Below are 22,750 nucleotides of genomic sequence, written 5' to 3' on the forward strand. Positions count from 1 at the left end.
TATAGAAGCCAATTAGGATAATTTCCTTTGGCAAACATACTGGTCAGTCTACGCCAGCAGATGTTTACATTTGCCCTAAGTGCACTGAACAGCTGTTTATGTTGAGATCTGCTTCAGTAGGTGGAGCAATGCTTATTTGATTACAAGCCCAAAACGAGCAACGCTGTGTTCTGGTTGCCAGTTTGATAACGCAATAGATTGGCGGGTTAATGCGTCCTTATTTTGTTACGGAAATTTCCTAAATGAATTCGATGAAATAAACACAATATTTTTAGTTATTTCATAAATATTGCATTATTTAATAAAACACGGGAAAAAGGATGCTTGGGGGCATGCTATTTTATTACGCCCCCAACCCCTGGCTGCCAAGCTGCGGAGAAAGTTCTCTTTGCATCCAGTGTCAATGCATTGTAAGTCACTAATCATCGCTTCCGTGGTAGAAACTACAGTTCTTACCATGCTTCTTGCACATATCTTTTACATTATCACGAAGGGAGGGCGAGAAGTGGGCAGGAAAAGACGGAGAAGCGTGATGGTAATTGCTAACCTAACGCGTCGCGAAGTGGCAAAACACCGAAGGAAGTGATTGGTTTATACAGTACACTTGTCACATAGTAACCAAGTTTCTACAACAATATAAGCCAATTAATGCGCGTCTGGAGATATACAGTCAATGTCAAATAATTCACGGCCTCTGAACCGGAAATGAATGAATACGTCACTGGAAACGTCATCTGCGAAAGGTGTCAGGTTAAAAGTATATTATTAGTAATAATAAATATTTGTCATATAACTTTTATTCGTCCCATAATGGGGTAATTTCCATCAGTAGCAAAAAGTGGGTATAGGAAATATAAATATACAATATAGTAAATAGTATGCAAGAGAAGACATCTATTCAACTACATTCACAAACTGTCCAATTCAATCGATCAGCACTCTATTTTGCAATCAAACAAATAAGTTATTTCTTTGTTTGCAAAAGAGAGTGCTGAGTTTTTATTGACTTTTGAGGTCTGATTAATCTGATTTAATAGACTTTCTTTTTTTTTTTTTTTTTTTTTAAACCAAGGTTGAAAACGGAATTTGTAAAGGTGAATTATTCCGTAGACACAGATTTTGACGATGTCATGTCAAAATCTCATAATTTGATTCAGGCTGCAACTGCATCCGCCATTACAAGGTTGATGCAATAAAGACATTAAAATAACAAATGTTGAAGCCATAATTTATTTACAATTACGATATAAAGTAATGATTATGTTGTGCAATTGAACAGAATGCATTATTATTGTTTTATTCTAGTACTTTATATACTGCAATAACTGTCCCGCAGTAATGTTCTTGAAATGTTTTTGAAAAGATCAAAATTCAGGCAAATTTGGACAAATTGTTCTGGAGAAGCAGTAAAGAAAATGGATAGATGGATTTTCTGGAAGTGAATTTCAATAGGTTGGTAGCGCTACAAAAGTTTTAATCTTGTCAGACCGCAGTGTATTTTCCCAAAAGTCTTGGGTATCATCACGATGTCTTCTGGCAAAATTGAGAGGAGCCTTAATGTTGTTTTTGCTCAGCAGTGGATGAAAACCACATCTTGGAACTCTGCCATTTTTGCCCAGTCTCTTTCTTATGGTGGAGTCATGAACACTGACCTTAATTGAGGCAAGTGAGCCCTCCAGTTCTTTTGATGTTGTTGTGAGGTCTTTTGTGACCTCTTGGATGAGTCGTCGCTGCGCTCCTGGGGTCATTTTGGTCGGCCGCCCACTCCTGAGAAGGTTCACCACTGCTCTATGCTTTCGCCATTTGTGTGTAGCATACATTAGTTGAAATTAAAATGTAATTAAATTGGAAAAAGATATGAAGGAAGGTAAATGCCTGCCTTCACTTCCGGGTTAGTCCGAATTTCGCTTTTAACATTAAAATCAAACTAATTTGTTTCGTAAAGGGGCACCACGTCACTTTTTATATGCAGAAAATCTAGGAGAAAGCGACGGCGACCTGCTAATTACTTTAGGGTCCAGTACGCATCTTCTTGTGGTAGTCTCACAGCAGGGCCGCTTGGAAGCAAGCAGTTTATCAAGTCGTGGGGGAGTCACTGTGACATCTCAAGTTGCGGGGAGCATGTCCGCTAAATGTGTATAATGGCTCTCACTGTGGTTCGCTGGAGTCCCAAAGCTTTAGAAATGGCTTTCTAACCTTTTCCACACTGAAAGATACCAATTACTTTGTTTATCATTTGTCCCTAAATTTGTTTAGATCTCAGCATGATGTCTAGCTTTTGAGGATCTTTTGGTCTACTTCACTTTGTCAGGCAGGTCCTATTTAAGTGCTTTCGTGATTGAGAACAGGTGTGGCGAGAGAAATTTAACTCAGGTTAAATAATCCACATTTAAATTATAATTTAATGGGGGACAATCACTTTTTCATACAGGACCATGTAGATTAGTTTTTTCCCCCCTCCCTTAATAAAAAACATTTTCATTTCATTTTGTGTTTATTTATTTAAATTTGTTTGCTAATGGGAGACATTGTGTGACGAATATGCAAAAAAAAATCTGAAATCAGGAAGGGGCAAACACTTTGTCACACCACTGTAGGTAAAGTATTGTCTATTTAATAGAAAAATTGGCTTCTCGCCAGTGCACAGCATTTCTTTAGGGCATAAACAATTCTATTTTTCATCTCAGTTTCATTTTCTGGTTAAACATGAAAGTTATTACTTGGTGAGCTCTATTGAACTCCTTATCCAGGGGTAGTGCCCCACATGTGACCAACTGCTAGCGAGAGATATGACACCTCGAAGATGAACCAGAAATCTGGTTAAACGCAGAGACTGACACAAATGTGGGCAATGATGAAATACATTTCTGTAAAAGGTGAAGAAGCCAGCAGTGTATGGTACACCTGCATATCCAATATAAGAGTTGTTTTTTGTACGAAACATTTTCTTTATTATTATTATTGACACAGTCTTCGATGAAGGCCATTTTACTATTGCGGTTGTGTATAGCTGCATTGCTTCGCAGTGAGAGATGTTGCAAATATCTTGGCTCCCTTATTTAACTCTGAAATAGAAGCAGTGCAATTCTATTCTGCTCTAAGTATTTTTACTCGTACATTAATGACATGACAAGCTTAACAACAAACTAAAAGAACTTTAACATAATATCGTCATCAAAACATGATGAAGCTGCAGCCTGTGGCAGCAGTTAATAAAAGTCTCGTGTTCCACATTATTTGAATAATGAGACATTTGTAATAAAACAAAGTCTCTTTGTATTGAAAGTACATATTTTCCCTTTTTTAAAACAAATGTCCGCTAGTGAAGAGATAGGTCCGTTTCAGCTAATTCTGTCATTTTCCCGATGCAGAAGGAGATTGTATGAGAGACTGGATAATAAACAAAGAGGAATACCACAAGGTTTGTTCCTGCTGAGATTTTTGATGAACCATCCGCAAGGTTGCAAAGATCTTGTTGGACTCAGCAAGGAGTGTAGGTCACACTCATGGTCACACAGCATAGAGCAGTGTGGAAGCAGTTGCTTTGGCAACGATAGTGAGCAAACGTGTACTTCCGTTGTGCCAATATTGGATGTGTTTCAAGTGATGATTTACCAAATCCAGTCTTGACTTGAGTCTTGACAGCCCAGCCGATGATTGGCAGGAAAGATCCAATTCAAGGGCTGTTTGAAAAATGGTTTTCAAAATGATAAAGCTAAATTTGAGCAGCCACATTGAGAGGTGTAAATGTAGTTTACAATGGTGTGCACTGCATTGCATCATATTGAACCTTAGAAGTCTTTGCCCAGTGGATTCTCTCTCTGACGAGGCTCTGTGAGTGATTGCTATTGCCCAGGATTGCTGGGAAGCTTTCCCTCATCCGCATGATTCCACACGCATTGTTTGTTCAACCATTGTTGACAGGATTACCTCCGTTTTGCCCATTTTCCCCCAAAAACAGCCAACCATCATTAATTCCTTTTTTTTTTTTTTTTTTTTTTTTTTTTTTTTTATAATGGCCATGCATTATCCAGTATGCGTCACACACATGATCCTGCTTTAGATGCTAGAGGTTAAATGTACGTGTATGGTATTTAAATGGATGTGTTCTTTGAATCAAATGATCAAGGTTTGAACTGCCTGTGCTGATTCAGTGACCGAAATTGGGGGTAAGGGGGCTTATGACATTCCTGTTTGCTATACAGTGTTCTATGACACTGTCCAAACATGCTGGGTCTGCTGTCCCAGCAGCCAAACCCAAGCAAGCCACTTGCTTTGTTATCGTTGCACAAAGCCTAGTCTCAGTCCAGTCATGCTCAGACAGACCAAGAAACAGTTGCATCCGCGTGTAGGTCACTCTTTAACTAAGGGGAAGGAGAAAAAAAAGGCTGCAGGTGAGCCAGAGCCAATCATCCCAGCTGACTTTGGGCGAGAGGTGGGGAACAAACTCAACTGGTCGCCAGACAATTGCAGTCCTTGACACTTTCAGAAATGAGATTTATTCTGCTGATTTTAGGCAAAATGCTTTCATTAATTTGTAACTTGCAATGTTGAGGACATACAGTTGACTTAAAATACTTTCGTGCAGCCGGTGTGGATCAGGTCCCACTCAGTGTGATTGTCACAATTGCCCTGTGATTGCTGTAGACTACATTAAGTAGCCAACATTAAAACATTTTTCTCACTGCAAGTTCTGATGACCATAATATTTTGATGACTGCCATATGGATCATATTCCAGAACAGTCTGTAACACCACAGATACAAGTTTTCCAAAGAAGCAATTTGACACAACTGCACTTATTTTTCACGCTTGCCCATTCTAGGCTACTTCTGGTCAGCAAGGCCAAGTAAGGCAAGTTGACCAGCACAAATTCATCATGTTTTTTTGGTCACAAGACATATCTGTCTGTCCTTTCACATATGTACACTCTTATTGTCAACAACTTCCATTCACATACAAAAATAATGAGATATCAGTTCTGGCATTCACATCGCTGGTACGCACATAATGTAAACATTTTGTATTCACATATGCGCAAAATGTACAGCACGAGATGGAAAATGAGATGGACTTTCTTTATTCTACTACTACTAATAATTATAATCAGCTTTTTTTTCTTTTCTTTATCTTTTTATCTTTATTTATTTATTACACTGCTTCACGTCATAGTCACTATTAATCCATTAATTAATCAGTAACTTATTCAATTTTATCATGCTATTCTGTACATAAAATCCGATTTGTGCTGATTTAGCTCACCGGTGGGAAAAAGACACGTTACAAAAAAGGAATGCTGAAAAGGTTCCATTTGTTGGCCATCACACAGATTCCTGACCACAGGGACGTCTGATGAGAGAGTATGTGTGTGTTCTCACTGACTCGGCGTCATGGAAATGTTTTTCTTTGCTGTATTGGCTGAGTCAGCAGTCTGATGTTTAATTTAGGGCTCAGTCATTGCCCGTATACAGCCGGTCACCTCAGCTACTGTTTTTTTTTTTTTCTCCTGCCATGACATCATAGAGCAAAAAAAAAAAAAAAAAAAAAAAAAAGTGATTAGATCACAAAATTAACTGGTTAACTACCAGTATTTACATTCTGGATAGTTCTTTGTTGCCACCTACAAAATTACTTCGTCTATCTTTGAGTCATGTGAAAGGAGACCATTGATCATTAGTACCGGTACTTGAGTTCGATTCAGTTTAAAATGATTTGCTTTGCCTGAATAGAGGGACAGTGATTGAGCATTTTGTTCATTCCATGGTACAGAGGTTATGTGTTCTTTAAAGGTGACTTATATGAGACTTTGTGTATGCTCAGCTGTTTTAAAAGGGATTTATCGACCACAGTTTTGTTACACACTGATCCTCTCGTCATCATCTCTTAGGTTTGTGTCAATGATTTTCCAGTGAACGAAAACTAGGACAGACATTGTTCTGGCAGGGAAACCAAGTTTGCCTGGATAATCATTAGCTTAAAAAAAAAAAATCCTCCATCAAATTTCCTTCACAGAGAAAAACTGATGTTCAGTTTGTTGAAAGAGAGGAAAGTCCAAACTAAAATGATTCTGGTGCAAGCACGCTTGTTGTTTGTATCTCACTATAGTAACCACTGCTCGGGAAGTGGCTGTTACATGGTTCTTTAATGTTTATCTGCTGAGTAAAGTGAAGTCAATACAAATGAGGTCAGCAACTCTTATGTCTAACTTTTATTTTTTAAATTGTCTTCTTTTGTGTAACCAAGTACAACAATTTAGCCCAAAGATGTTTGTAAAGGTTAAAGGAAGCTGAGAGGCCACTGCTTCTATATGTATATTGTTCTCCATTTCATTTTTTGCCCAGCCAGTTCACTTGCAGCTGATTAGGAGATGGATAATATGGTCAATGACTGTGTTTTTTTCAGGGTGTTTTCTGTCATTTGTCTACTTTGCACTTCCTGTGCTTCAATGTTCAGTGACTAAGTGTTGTGTAAAACTGGGCATTCTTCACCTCTGTCTCAAACTTTCATAATTGTTCTTCGCAAAAGGTAGTTCATAAATACAAGTCCGCACTGCCAATTGTAACTGACATTTACAATTGTCCATTGTTTCTTTTCTTTCAGGAAATTTGGTTCTTCTATCACTGATAGAGCAAGACACAGGAGATAAATGTTTAAAGCTCTCATGATAAATCAGTAACAAGTCATTCCTCGTGCTGCGACATTAGACATCCTTTACTGCTGGTTGATAAGGAAGTCACAAAATTACAAGCTTCAAGCACTCATGCGCCATCATCACGTGTGTTTGTATGAGATGTTCCACAATGGATGTGTTGTTAGGAAGCTGATTCTGTCAGTTGTTGAAGTCACTGTTGTCATTATAGTAGTACAACATCATTGGTGAATTGTGTTACTCAGATTCCTCTATGTCTTGAATTGTGGCACACTAAGATCAAGCAAGGTGAAAGACACAGAATTACATCATAGAGAAAAGTTGGAACAACTACTGGAACTGAAAATAAGAGCTGGTCTCCGCTTTGCAGAATGATAACATGATTATTCCCTCGATTTTTTCCCTTTCGCCATCATATGGTAGCCAAGTGATTTATGTTATGCACCAGGTTTTGGTAATTGTCTATGCAAATTATATGTTCAATAGCATTTGGGGTTGAGGTCAGGGCTGTGATGTTCTTCCCCACCACACTCCTCCAGCCATGTATTTGGCCACCTTGCTTGGTGCACTGGGGCGCAGTCATGATGGAACAGAAAAAAAGGTTGTCCCCACAAATTTGGAGGTGTAGAATTGATTGATTAGATGTGTGATGTGTCCCAGGACGTTGTGCATGTCCTTTGATTGTATTCCAGCTTTCTCCCATTTGTGTTTCCAATCTTAGTCTATTTAACATGAAAAGTGCCTGTGAAATGGATGTGACCGACTCCTATTGCTGCCACCAGATCACACTGTGACATGCAAAGAAACAGTGAAAGGGAGCAGGGACAAGAAAATTGGTTGAATTGAAAATGAAGTGAGGAGTGAACAAAAGACCAGATGGGCACACTGAAACTGTTGCTTGCTGAAAAGAGGAGGGAAGGGAGAAGGAGGCAGAGGGAGGAGGTAGACGCACAGCCAGATGAGAGGGAGAGCTCACCTTCGCCTTTATCCATTCCAAACTGTGGAGGCAGGCAAAGGAAGAGCGATGGTAGCAGAGAGGTGGGGCAAGTGAGGGTGTGTGCTCACATGAGGCGCTCTTCCGCTTCTTGCGTGGGTGCACACAGCGGCTGTGGTTTGTAGACACAGAAGGGAAAAGTTGAGCAAAGTCTGAGTGCTCTCCAGCTGCCAACAAACACATAGCAACTCTCTTTCACACAGGAAGCTACCTTTTCTCGCACACTGCCCGTCACTCCTGGCTGGGGGGAGACAGGACGACTGGAGAGTCCACGCGCACCTTTACCTTCAGCTACTCTGCCAGCCATCCAGACGAGGCTTGCCCAGGATGTGGATTCTTCTCTTGGGAGTCACCTTAGGACATCTGGCCTCCTGTAGGTCAGAGCAACTTCAAGGTGAGGGGACCATACCTTCTCACAGTGCTCTTTGTTTGAACTCAGCTTTTTTTCTTCTGGCTTGTTTGTGGCCGACTGACTCGCCTTTGTTGGCACACGGGAGTATTGAATATCCGGATCTTAATGAGAATATGAGAGTAAAACTAAAAGAAAGGCTCTGTTATATGCAGCTTGTAAGGAAAAAAATGTGTGGATTCCGGCAAGAGTGAGTGTGTGTATCCTACACAGCACAGCACAGACAACACCATGTCTGGCAGTCTGAGACTCCTGACAGACACAAAGAAAAGGCTTTCTCTATGTGTCTGTGTCGAACACACGTTAACGTGTCTGGCAGCAGAACCTATTTATTTCATCTGAACATTAAAAGCACAACTTCCAGAAGCAAAAGGCACCATTTTTTCATCTTTATTACAGGAATCATACATTTTAATGCTTTACGCTCTGCCACAAAGGATGTTGAGCACCACCCCTCTGTGCAAATGTCGTTCTTTTTTCCATCTCACATGTGCTCCTAGAGTTAGGTTTTGATTGGATTTGTTGCCCCGAGCGATACATCTCTGGAGGTGAACTTGGTACTGAATCAAACAGGTCTGGGTGCATCTAGCTTGGTCCCACAGGAGATGGTTGTCACGTTGCTCACAAAGACTCCCTCTGGCACCACGGCGCTGAGCATTACACTCTCGAAATGAGTCCTAGTTTAAAGGCAAATTTAAAGATTACTTCTCGAGAGCATCTGTGGCTGTGGGAGGACTACACTTTAATATGCGTTTGGTCCTTTCAAGGCTTCTTGTGAGCAGAGGAGGCAAGCGTTTGTGTTTGTGCAATGGTTTTATTTGATTTGATTTGATTAGATTTTTTTTGCTCATCATGGCCCAGGACAGTCTTTGAACATTAACTCTGTGGGCTGAAGTATATCATTAAGGTCAGGCCATAGGATCCTGTTGCAAGGCTAACCCGCCATGTAATCTCAAATTAGATTCATGAAAGGATTTTTACAATGGCATCTGTTACAGCTTTTTTTACACACATTGTAACCCCTATGCTGAACAGATATGTTATGATTTTTAGCTAATAAGAAATGGAAAACGCTGTAATTTCAAAAGCTTAGCCTGTTGCGGAAAAGAGGAATTGATTGTCAACCAAGTAGACCGTCCTGTTAATGCCTGAATCTCTTTAACAAACTACTTCTTTACCAACCCAACCACTATATCTAGCCTCTTCTTTATCAGATGTATCATGTGTCAATGTGCGGTGTGGTCAGGACCACTAAACCTGGCACCACGTTTAGTGGTCCTGACCACAACAGACCTTTCGCCTCTAATGGCCTCCTCAGCTGCGTCACCACGTGTTTTTCTCCTTCATCAAGTGACGTTAAAGAAGACGTCACTTGATGCATCCAATACACTTCTGTATTGGATGCTAAGCTAAGGTGGTTAGGGCACGCCATGGCCTCGACCACAACGGGTACGCCCATCTACAAAGAATAAATACAAATAGTGTGAAATTAATGTTCTGTATTGGATCTCATTAGAGTGTAGATTTCAACTAAATGTTATGGGGTAGTGTATGCACGTTGGCATGCTTTACATTTTGAAAGAGTTGGTTGTCAAGACTCATTCCAAAATGATTTAAAAGCCTTTTTCATTTTGGTCTGCAGGAAATGTGAGAAATCAAGAAAAAAAAATGAAATGACGTATGAACTAAATAGAAATGAAAATTATTCTTCATGTCAATAGAAAATCTTTATTCACATCTCGGAAATCTTTGTAGCACCCTTTGCTTTTCAGCAAGATTACTCATAAACCACATTCACTAACTGCAAATCTTAGTGGGGGCCCGGTAAAGGAAATATGCGGTTTGACATCTTTTCGTGTCACTGTAATACATTTTTCTTCATTTCAGATATGCTTCCTTGTTTAAAACCTCCTATTCTGAACACATTAAAAGCGCATGGAATAGGTGATCATGGCAGTCCTGCTCGTGACCTTCCACTGTTGTTGCAAAAATGTACGTGTACACCAAACATATATTCACCTGCCACACTTTATTGTGAGTGGTCGGACATGCCTGCTAACCGAACAATTCATCGAGGTGTGATGATGTAAAAGAGTGGTGCCTTGCTGGAGTGACGGTCAGGGCACGAGTCTTGCTTCGAAACCAGCTGATGAAAAAAATTATGTTACAGTGAACAAGAATGTGTCTGTTTGAAGGTGACATTCCTGCTGCGGTTTTCATTCCGACGTTATCAATATAATATAACTGTGAAAGCCACAGAGCACAGAAAAGACAGAGTGATAAAGTGAAAACAACAACTTTTGTTGATCTCAATATGAAGGTACTTGGTATGCTGGTTTTCTCCATGATTTATGATGACATGTCCTTGATAGCGTTTCGGTTTTAGTCTCGGTGAGCATAAATGTTTGTGGCCCTGCCTTGTGCCTGCATGGACTAATTTGTTCCTCATTACTAGTATGCAGGAGACAAACAAATAACAATTTGATAAAAACGATAGAAACTAGGAAATCGGACAGTAGAGGGAGAGAAAATATACCTAGAACAATGATCCATTACATATGAGTGTTGTATGGTGCAGTAGCACTAAACCCTGTGAGGGAAGGACAGGACAAGATAGGACAGGATAAGGACAAGACAGGAGGAGAAACATGCAGGACAAGGGTCGTGAACAGTACAGTACATTATTTCTACATTGTTATTTTAGATTCATTTCACCATGGCTCGAGACACCATGAACAATCAGTTGCTTTGGTTTCAACTTCATTAGGTGGCAGAGGAAGCTTTGGGGTGGTCACTGCCTTGGGATGGCAGGCTTTGGGGCTGCACAAAAACCCTTGTGACTGCTCTGCATACTAATCAATTCCCTTTTTGCAGTTTTTGCTGTCTTTGATCCCTCTGGCTAGTTTCGGGGCCACAACTACTGTTGTTTTTCAGCATACCCTTTCAGGGACTCTTTGCCATGTGGCTGCATGTTTGTGAGTGCATGTGCGTGTGCGTGTGCGTGTGTGTGTGTATGTGGGGGGCCTGAGGGAACAGCCACTCAAGACAGTATTGGCACAGACTCTTGTTGCCCAACTGCCGCTAACAGCAAATAGTTCATCAGATATGTTAACGGCGCACAAATAACCGATAACAACCGTAACAGGGTTCTTAACATCTTTTACACTGGCTGTATTTTCATAATAGTAAATCAAAATAATATTGATGTAGTCAATTACTTTCACTTGTTTTGTTTGCATGCATGTTGCAATACAAGAGTCAAATGTATTAAACAGTTATTTCCTCAACAATGTACTTCCTTTTTTAAACTGTAACAGTGGAACAGTTTGCCTTTTCTGTTATAACTTGTGCTAATATGTGAGCACTTGCCATAGTACAGTGAACCATATTGGTGGATTTATTGCGGGATAAAACAAAGGTCAGAGTTTCACTTTAGTAGTGAATTTATAAAAAGGTCTGTTAAGGCACTTGCACTTTTAAGTCTGTTCTATTAAGTTATTTATTGTTTATAAATTTATGAAAACTAAATTGTTTTGAGCTGAGCAATCAAGAGCTGAACTCTTGTTATATGCCGGTTGCCATGGTCGCCACAGACCACAATCCCCAACCTGACAGACTAAAGATAAGTTTCCATTGTGTCATCACAAGCGGTGTTTGCGGGAAAGCAAGTGTGTGCTCTGATAATTATAATACTTTATAAACAGAACTCATCCATATCTCCACTGAATATGACCCTTTATCTCAGTCACATGTTTATGATGAACAGTAGCTGGTATTGTTTTGTTTTGTTGCTATTTTAGGAAATCTTTGAAGCAACCATGATCTTTTATTTTTATCTCGGACTACTAATTCGGTGATTTAAAAAACCTACAGTGGTCAGCCACAGACATTGTCAGAGGTATGATGGAATGCTCACTATGTAGATCACTCGTGTCAAACTCGTGGCCCGGGGACCAGATCCGGCCCGCTACATCATTTCCTGTAGCCCGTGAAAGCAAATCATGTGCGTCGGCTTCATGTTCCTTGAGAAAATACCAAAATAGAAAAAAAATACCAAAATAGTTTTCACTACTTTCACTAACACTGAGATATTGCAAGCATTTTTTGTTACTAATCTCCATTTTAAATTAAATGTATTATTTTTTTTATTGGCTTGGCTCAAAAGTAGTGTTCCATCAATTTGTTGTGTATATGTAATTATATGAGGCGATAATTCATTTCATATGCGGTCACAGTCATATCAGCCCTCCAAGGGAATCAGTAACTACAGTGTGGCTCACAAGAAAAATTAGTCTGACTCCCCTGATGTGGATTATTGTACGGTCACTAATGTGTGTTGTTTTATATTGCATTTCCCATTCAAGTTGTTTCTCTCACTATCACTATGAATTCAAATGTGCACCTGCTCATATCAATGTTTAGTGTGATCTATGTCACCATATGCTGCTGCCTGCTCTTTTCTCTTTCTCGCTTGTTTGAGTGACTTCACATATTACATTTTAACAGGTGTAAGTAATTTCCACGTGCAGTTTAGCTCACATCTTGTGAGAAAAGGTTCTGACTTTTAATTATCATAACGATCAGGCTACTAGTTGTTTGCTAAAAGATTAAGTAAATAAAATACCTATTTTAATGTAACGTCGATGAATTTGTGTGTGCGTGTGCGTGTGTGTGTGTGTGTGTGTGTCTTTGCCTGAGGCACTAGACTGCAGACACATGATGCTTCTGTTCTTCACCTCATGCAAACATTGTCTCATGTTGAATTCCTACATATGTCCATGGAGCAAGCCACCCCGTGTCAGATCACTTATTTGCTTATTACCCAGTTAATAGTTGTGAAAGGGTTCTCGTGGTCCATGACATGGTCTCAATCAGAGTGACTGGAAGCGACCAACACAGCGGTGTTTTTTGCTGCCATGCACGTGATGGTGAAGATTGAATATGTTGATAATGAGCTAAAAAAAAAAGTGATAAAGATGAAAAGTGAAAGATTTGTGGCTGAGGGTTAGTTGCTTTCAGTCTGCTTCATTTCCACAGATCTATTGTTAAACATTTTTTTTATTGCGGGATTTCACTTAAAAGAATACAGTAATTGTTACTCCTCCGTAGCCTTCAGCCATCTATTTTCTATAGTGTGTCTTCATTTGGGTGGCTGGTGAGCTGGAGCCTATCCCAGTTGACTGTGGGTGAGATACACCCACCATGGGATACAGGATAAACCCTGGGCTAGTCGCTACTCAATTGCATGGCGTATTGATGGCTCTATTTTTGTGACCGGTGTAAATTTGAACTGATTTTCTGCCACCAAATTGTCACATGTGACAGGCGCATGCCAAAAGATAAACTCTTATTGTGCTGGTACGGGCAGCTTGTCACAGACTGGTCTGTCAAATAGGCAAACGCTCAGTAAGCCTTGTGCTTGAGATATACCGTTTTTTGCAGATGTGCCGTCTATGAAAATAATGCCCTTAGAGTACGGGTGTCCAAACTACTTTTGGCCATTTCTGGCTCGCCGTCCATTATTATGCTAAAAGTAAAATTTGACACGGTTCGCAACATTATTGAAAAAAAGGTGGAGGGGGCAGTATACAAAGTGTGGGTGTCAAAAGTGGTGGGATTGTGACACCCACATCCCCCATGGGTGTGACACCCCTGAAAATTACTATTTCTTACTACATATCGAGGTTTTCTAGATGTGCCAAGATGCAAATAAGCAATGTACAACTAAAATACATACAATAATGTATAACTAAAATAGAAAGAAATTTGCCTCCATAATGCATTGATGAATAACGATAATTCAGTGTCAGAAGCAAAAATGTTTTCTACTCCGTGTCAAGATCCAATTTGTGAAAATACACTATATTGCCAAAAGTATTCGCTCACCTGCCTTGACTCAGATTTGAATTGTGACATCCCATTCTTAATCCATAGGGTTTAATAAGACATTGGTCCACCCTCTGCATTTATAACAGCTTAAACTCTACTGGGAAGGTTTTCCATAATGTTTAGGAGTGTTTATGTGAATTTATGACCATTTTTCTAGAAGCACATTTGTGAGGTTACACACTGATTTTGGACAAGAAGGCCTGGCTCTCATTCTCTGCTCTAATTCATCCAAAAGTGTTCTATAGGGTTGAGGTCAGATTGTGCAGGCCAGTGAACTTTATGAACCTTGATTTGTGCACTGATGCACAGCCATCTTGGAATAGAAAGGGGCCATCTCCAAACTGTTCCCACAAAGTTGGAAATATCCACGATATTAGCCCTTGAGCTCCAGTGAAATAAACTGAATGCTTCAGCATAACAAGAGATTTTGGACAGTCAAACAGTTTGGTTATTACCCTTTCCTGGTCCAACATGTCTGCGCACCACTGCACAAAGCAAGGTCCATAAAGACATGGATGAGAGAATTTGGTATGGATGAACTTGACTGGCCTGTACAGAGTCCTACCCTCAACCCGAAAGAACACCTTTAGGTTGATTTCGAGTGGACAACGAGCCAGGCCTTCTCGCCCAACATCAGTGTGTGACCTTACAAATATGCTCCTGGAAGAATTGACAAAAAGTCCCATAAAATCACTCCTAAACCTTGTTGAAAGCCTTCACAAATGAGTTGAAGCTGTTACAGCTGCAAAGGGTAGACTTCAGAGATAATTCAAATTAAACCGCATGGATTTAGAATGGGATAATACCTAAAATCATATGTGAGTCAAGGCAGGTGAGTCAATATTTTTGACAATATAGTGTATCACATCTTTCAACAATTTCAGGTTATTACAGTTTGCTCTTGTTTTGATTCTGAATGTGCACATGAGATTCGGTTGCTCCTAAATGCTGGTGTGGCTCTATTCTAGTGGATTCTGGGCAGTGGCTCACTTCACAATCCTGAAAAATTCTAAATTATTTTCCTGTCAACTTTGACAGACTGCTGTGAAGTAGCAGTATTTCCAAAATATAGTAACTATAATATGTAATTGCTTAACAGAATGGTTTCAGCGTGTTTAATAAATTAAATTCAAAGAATGTCAAAGTGATAGATTTTTCTCGATAAGGCCCTTGGAGGAAAATGGTTGGACACCCCTGCCTTAGAGTATAACAACCATTCACACCTTAGAACAATTCATCCATCATCCATTTTCTGAAGCGCTCATCCTCACTAGGGTGTGCTGGTGCCTATCCCAGCTGACTTCGGGCGCGAGTAAACCCTGAAGTGATCACCAGCCAATCGCAGGGCACATGTAGAAAGACAACTATTCGTACTCACATTCACAGCTACAGACAATTCAGTCTTCAATGAACCTAAATGTCTTTGGAATGTGGGAGGAAGCTGGAGAACCCAGAGAAATCCCACGCTAGCAAACATAGAAGGTACAAACTCCTCGCAGGAGGGCCTGAGCTGAGATTCAAACCCAGAACTTCTCTATTGTAAGGCAGATGTGCTAATCACTAGACCACTAATTGCCCCTCTGCACTGTAATTCCTGTAAAATTGTTATTTATACATTTTTAGTTTTTAACTGAATGCTTTTCTGTTTTATTCATCCCACAGTCAATTCTCGCAGCTGCAGCTATGCCGGAGTGTTTATTGTCGAGGGAGAAGCTCGTCACTCCCTAACCTTTACCAAGGCTCAAAATGTGTGCGAACAGCTACAGACTATAATGGCAAGTCCAGAACAAGTCGAACAGGCCTTCGAGAAAGACATGGAAACCTGCAGGTGAATCCACAAACTTTTCATTTGTTCGCCCCTCTCAACCACTCAGCTCATTTCTTCGCCTGGTCCACTGTGCCTTGTTATGTCATTATTCTGGTAATATTTAAGTCCTCCGTTTCTGTTCAGTCCATGTTATTGTCATTTGATGTTGTGTTGATGCCTGCTTTTTGTTTACTGTTCTTTTGGGAATTTATATTTGTAAATGTTTCCCCTGTCTTCACTTCTGATTTGTTTTGCTGCATTTGTGTCTCGGACATAATAACGTGTTACTGTGTTTAAATGTCACCCTTGGACAATCATGAAAGTAGCTAAATTTGTCACGGGCACCACCACATCACAACTATGAATAATTCTCTCACCAATTTCTTTCACGTTTTACTACAGCAATTATTTTTTTAAATGTAAGTTGCTTACATGCCAGGAATACTACGGTGTACTCCAATTTCCATTCCTACAAGAATGTAATACATTATACAGTTTTTTGGGGGAAAGTATCATTTTGCTAGCAGGCACAGAAACAGAACTTGTGTGAGCCGTCGAGACCAACAAGGCCTTCTCTGCTGGCTTTAACGCTATACGAAACACTAACCTTCATTTACATCCCAAATTCTAATATTTGTTCCATGAAATCCTTTTTCTGTACCGCTTATCCTCACTAGGCGTGCTGAAGCCTATTCCAGCTGACTTCGGGAGAGAGGCAGGGTACACTGAACCGGTCGCCAGCCAATCGCAGCGCACATATAAACAAACAACCATTCGCACTCACATTCACACTTACGGGCAATTTAGAGTCTTCAATCAACCTACCATGCATGTGTTTGAGATGTGGGAGGAAACCAGAGTTTTCGGATAAAACCCACGCAGGCACGGGGAGAACATGCAAACTCCACACAGGCGGGGCCGGAATTTGAACCCCGGTCGTCAGAACTGTGAAGCAGATGTGCTAACCAGTTTTTTAATATTTCTCTTAGCTGCGCAGGTTTCATTGGTGTATTTGGATGTTAGATTTTTTTTGTTCAAGTCACCCTCTATATGCTGCCAGCGTCTTCAAAATCAGCAATGATGGCCAAAGTAAGATAAACTATTAGCTGTTTCCTCCAGAGGGGGGCCCCGGTGACCCGCGTCCGGGCAAGGGAAAACACAATTCAATAATTTTTCTCGTCATTGGGGTCTTTGGATCACCATGCGTGACACTGCCAGGGGCATAAAGCCCCAGACAACTTAACTCCTAGGATCAAACCCCTCCACCACGATAAGGTGACGGCTCAAGGAGGGGTGTGATGTTTGAAAATTCATTTATTGTGTTGGCCACTGCCACAGTCTTTCTTCGAAATTAGGTTTAAAATAACCTAAACAATCTTACCCTTCTATGTTTTCATTTCATATGTCGCTTTTTTCAAATTCATAGTGTTTCTGTCTCTGAAAATGTAACCATGTCACTGTCAAATGTGATGTTTTGTCAGGAATGGCTGGATCAGCAACATGAGCTTCGCGATCCTCAGACACACACCCCATGAAAACTGTGCCATGAATATGACCGGCTTAATCATTTATCCTCGTGACGACCCAAATGACAGTTTAGATACTTACTGCTACGATGAAACAGGTTTGTTTGTTTCAGATGTTTTTTTCTTCCCATAACTTTTTTAGAATTTTATGCATATTCATAATCTGTACCTCAGTAGTTACCTTTTATTTATGTCCCAATTTTTATCTCTTCTACTTTGTCCATGTACTAGCTGGGCCTGAGATTAACTGTGATAAGGCGTTTGACAGAAATGAACAAGGTAAGAACAACCATCCATGCATGCACCTATTTTGAAATGATACACACACACAAACATACCCATGTCACATAAATTCAAGAATGTAAAATGATTAAAACATTTGAACAAAAGTTTCACACCAATCTACTTGAAGTTAAAAGAAAAAATTAAATAATACTAAATCAAGTCAATAGTGTTAAATGTACATTTGGTAACAGGCAAAGACAATAAATGGACCGGTAGATACTGTATTCTGTAGTACTAAACACCAATAAAAGATCCTTTTGAAAAAATAATATTTTCTTATCATTTTACTGTAGTTAACCTAATGAATGTAATAAGTGCCAACAGAAGGACAAACACAACATGAAAGGAGATGTTGTTGCTTCTGAATGTTGTGAACCACAACAGGTTGCCATGGGGATGACAGAACCTTGATTACAATCCAGTGTACCATCCAAATAATTTTTTATTGATCCACCTTTTCCCTAGTTGAAAATCCAGTGCGAGGTTGCATTTCATGGGCACATAGGAGACTAATTTGATATCAATGTTAACAGTCATATCAACGTTTTCTTTTAACTTGTCTGGCTCACTAGTGCAATCATGACCTTATCTCAGCTCATTGTATTGTTTTGTCTGAAAGATTTATGGGGGCGTCAGTAGCTCAGTCCGTAAGGACTTGGCTTTGGCACTGAAAAGGCGAACGTTTTGAATTCAGTTGAATCAAATGACATAAATTGAGAAAATAAATGCTGGTGTGCATCCTGGGTAAGACACAGAGCAGCACCATGCTCTGTTTTGAAAGTGCCTTCAGATGTGGAAAAAAAAACAAAAAAAAAACGATAAAATGCGCAAACGTAATTGAGTCACATAAATTATATAACATTTCCATGTGTCATCTTTGGCAATGTTTTAATAGTGTGATCTGCAAACCACCAGTGGTCCAAGGGTCCATGAGTAAAATTGCATCTATAAGTGTAATGTCTGCTCTCTTGCTTACGTTCATGACCTTCACTTGTGCCCTCAATCGGGTGTTGCTGATGTCACTATCATTGTTTTAGGGTCCTGTTTTCCTTGGTCTACCTATTCGACGTCTGTTACTTAGGACACCACTGGTTTCTTTTGTCTTCAGGATGTACCAAATGGTTTTATTTGCTATGGCCAATGTTTGTGCAATGGCGCTGATTTGATTTTCTTAATCAAGTTTTTTCTAACCCTAACCCATAGACGGCGCACTGGTGAAGGAGTTGGGCTACAGCTATTTTGAAGGGACAAACTTAAGCTGTACACAAAAACATGTGTCGCGTTAACCCAAATATAGAATGCATATCATGTTAAAAGACATGTACTGTATAATGTAAAATAACAGACTGATGAAAAACAAATGAGCAGTGTTAAGAATGTGCTAATGAATATACAGTAAAGTACGCACAACAGTATATATATATATATATATATATATATATATATATATATATATATATATATATATATATATAATGGGCATGAAAAGAAATATTTCTGAAGTATGGCAGGACTATTAATCTGCTCAATACTGCAATGCATTTAAATACAGATAGACCTCAGTGTAGCTCTGTGCTGAACTGAGCATAGTTTATTTTCTACTGAAGCTACTGTTGAAACAATGAATCAAAGAGGGAAAAAGAGAAATGTGTGCTGGTTTTCACATTTACCGTATTTTCTCATGTATAATGCACACCCATGTAACCTAAGAATTTTGAGGTCAATTTAGGTTGACCTCAAAATTCTGGAAAACCCTTAAACCTATGTATAAGGTATTTTTACAATGCATGATTTTGCTTCTACCCATATGATCGAAAGATGAAGTATTATCTGTATTTTGAGTTTTTTCAAAGAATTATTCTGAAGTTATGCACTTTACTTGAACACATAATACTTTATTTTTAATTACTTGCTCTTATTTTGAAATTCACAGCCCTACTTTTATGTAGTAAATGAGAAAACACACAGTTGTGCTCATATTTTTGATTACCCAGATAGAATTTGTAAGATGGGTACAATTATTTAAAGAAAACATGAAGGACCAGGCAAAACACACTTAATTTCATTTTAATGGGATTGAAATTAAACTGTCAAGCATTTCAGAAAAGCATTATCATTAAACAAAACCTGTAAAAGATAAATTAAAGAAATTAATGATGGTTGTTGTTGGTCATCAGTCATATTTAACAAAACAAAACAAAACAATATTTCACAAATTCTACCTGGGTATGTAAACTTATGAGCACAATTGTACATATATGCAGTCATATGTACCCCTGTCATATTGGAATGAAAGTGTAGTCTACACCTTTTTCATAACCTCTAGGTGGCATAATAGAATGAAAGTGTACAACTTTTTCATAACCTCTAGGGGGCGGTGGAATAGTGGAATGAAAGTGTACAGCTTTGTAATAACCTCTAGATGGTGGCATGCATTTATAAAAGGTGAAAGTCTTTAATTTTCTCCTATACCTATGTATAATGCGCACTATTGATTTATGAAAATTTCTTGGGGAAAAAAATGTGGATTATACATGAGAAATTACGGTATCCATCCATCCATTTCCCATACGCTTATCCTCACTAGGGTTGCGGGCGTGCTGGAGCCTATCCCTGCTGACTCTGGGCGAGAGGCGGGGTACACCCTGAACTGGTCGCCAGCCAATTGCAGGGCACATAGAAACAAAATAAACATTCACACTCAGACTCACACCTACAGGCAATTTAGAGTCTTCAATTAACCTACCATGCATGTTTTGGGAATGTGGGAGGAAACAGGTGTACCCGGAGAAAACCCATGCAGCCATGGGGAGAACATACAAACTCCACATACGCGAGGCCGGATTTGAACTCGGGTCCTCAGAACTGTGAGGCAGATGTACGAACCAGTCATCCACTGTCCCGCCTGGTTAAGTTTAAAAAAAATAAAATAATAATAATTATTATTTTTTTTCCAATTTCGTAACTAAGGCAAAACCCAATTCTGAAAGGGTGCACAGACCTTCAGTGCTATTTGTTGTTTGAATAATCAATGTACTGGGATACACCTGGTCAGAGGTGGTGTCATCGGGGGTTTACTGGGGGCAAGTGTCCTCCACTTATTATCCTTTTTGCCCCTATGTGCCCTTTTTCAGGAATGGGAAATTTGTTATAGATTGATCGATATGCCAATGTGGTTGTGATGCTAGGATGTATGGATAAACATTTCTTCTCCTTTGTCAGCAACTCCTTCAGCAGAGCCAGTGTCCAAGCCAGCAGAATCAGGACTCTCTGTTGGGGTAACTGAAATAACACCGCTTCCTGTGCCAGAAGAAGCCACAGAACAGCCCACAGTGGAAACTAGTTCACTTGGATGGGACAACAATCATACTGTCCTGATCGCGTTCACTGCTGGAGACTTCGATCAGACCACTGGATCCGGGCTGCAGCCGCCCCACTCTGAAGAGGAAACACAGTCGACCCACGTCCCCGTCGGAGGGACCGATGCAACACAGCCCCTTCCACATGACAAGCAGGGGGATGTGAAAATGAAGCCCGAAAATGAGGATGCTACAGCTGCGTGTAAGTCTTGTAGTATTACAGCAAACAGAGTGCATGCGGTTATTATAGACACCTGGTAATGCAACAATTACATATCAACAGATTGCTGTGTATTCAAACTAATTGTTTGTTCCTATGTTTGAAACGAACAGCAGTCCTCAATGCAGCAACTTCATGACAACTGAACTTTTAATAAGACACGGTGCCCTCTGGTGTTTGACTCTCACATTAATTCCTTACTCAACTCAATCGCCATGCGTTTGTGCGTTTGAAACCAAATGTTTAAAGGTATCTTATCTTTCAAAACTAAACACAGCCTTGTGTTACACATAAAATGCAATAATGAGGTATTGTTTTGCCAGCGGATCTGAGATTTAACAGACAGGTAGACTGAAGTTTGGTCATTATGTTAAATAAATCAATGTTAAAATTACTTTTGAGTAAGAGATGAGTGAAATCGTTATTTTGTTTGTTTGTTTATGGACATGAAGCTACACAGCAACCCCCGCATGGCAACAAAAGGATGAATGTGGTCGTGCCACAGCCGGATCAACGGGAGGCCAGTGATTCGTCAAGTGAGCGGCCACGATGTGCTACCGTGAAGTCATTTGTAATTGAAGTCAAATAACACAGTCATTCGAGCCTGAACTCTATGACAGCAGTTCTTCTTCTTGGTACATCTCCCTGCAGACTGGCTTGTCATCGTTGGGGTGCTCGCAGCAGTTGCCGCTATCCTCTTTGTGTGTGTGGCTGTTGCCAAAAGGAAGAGGTATGCACATACTGTAGAATTCCAATGACTTTTTCAGACACGGCAGGCAACGCAACAAGTGGACAAATGCGTGTGGATGTGTTCTTGCAGCTGGTGTGGCAAGAAACAAACCCTGATGATCACTTCAAAAGAGAACGAGGGAAACGGCGCCGCAGGAGCTGTGGCCTCCAGCTCCCAGGCGCATGAGAGGGAGCAGGAAATGGTGACCCTCATGAACAAGGAGAAGACCCAGGAGAACGGAAACAACGAGGAGTTCACCGTCATCACGCTGGAGGAAACGCCTGATAAAGAGGCGTGAGGGAGAAGGCGGAGGCAGTGGAAGGGAGGGGGTCGGGTGGTTGGACGGGTGGCGTTCTAAACTGCTTGGGTGGTCAGCACTGGATGGACACTTGGTGGGTGTTAGCGCGTAGTTGTGTGTGTAATGTAGAAACATAAAGTTGCCACTGTACTGGACCGAGGCTGCTGGGTCCTTCCGGCCCTCGTGCAGCATATTGTTTGTCCAGTGTGCCATATTAGTGAGGAGGGGGAGGGGAAGCATGCATAACTGAGTGTGAGTGTGTTGTGTGCCAGTTTTTGTGCATGTGTTGTGTGTCTTGATAACAAAGGGGATGGGTGGGAAACAGACGCAGGGGGTTGGGTTGGAATGTTTTAATCAATGAAGACGCATGGATTGCGTTTTTGTTTTTGTTTTTTTAAGTGAGCGTAAAGACGCACATCAGCCAAAACAGTGAAATGCCCAAACTATGACAATAAAATTTAATTGGAAAAATCCTGTGTCATATAAAATATGAGCAAACAATCTTTTATATTGTTGTGATTTATTTGCTTATTTTTGTGTTTTGGTCTCCCAGGCATGTCCTCTACTTTAGTTTTTAGTTTCTC

The 22,750-nt window shown here is 40.1% G+C and overlaps 1 protein-coding gene across 1 annotated transcript; it reads left to right on the forward strand.

Annotated features, from left to right (window-relative positions):
• The first annotated feature begins 7,571 nt into the window (after positions 1-7,571).
• Positions 7,572-22,637, forward strand: cd44b (CD44 molecule (Indian blood group) b). The gene is made up of 8 exons (XM_061677651.1): positions 7,572-8,037; positions 15,604-15,769; positions 17,230-17,372; positions 17,506-17,553; positions 20,782-21,120; positions 21,591-21,674; positions 21,790-21,868; positions 21,959-22,637. The coding sequence occupies exons 1-8, from the start codon at positions 7,971-7,973 to the stop codon at positions 22,164-22,166; spliced, it is 1,134 nt and encodes a 377-aa protein (XP_061533635.1). The 5' UTR covers positions 7,572-7,970; the 3' UTR covers positions 22,167-22,637.
• Positions 22,638-22,750: the final 113 nt, after the last annotated feature.

This window comes from Phycodurus eques, chromosome 5, assembly GCF_024500275.1.
Source record: "Phycodurus eques isolate BA_2022a chromosome 5, UOR_Pequ_1.1, whole genome shotgun sequence".
Taxonomy (NCBI): Eukaryota; Metazoa; Chordata; class Actinopteri; order Syngnathiformes; family Syngnathidae; genus Phycodurus; species Phycodurus eques.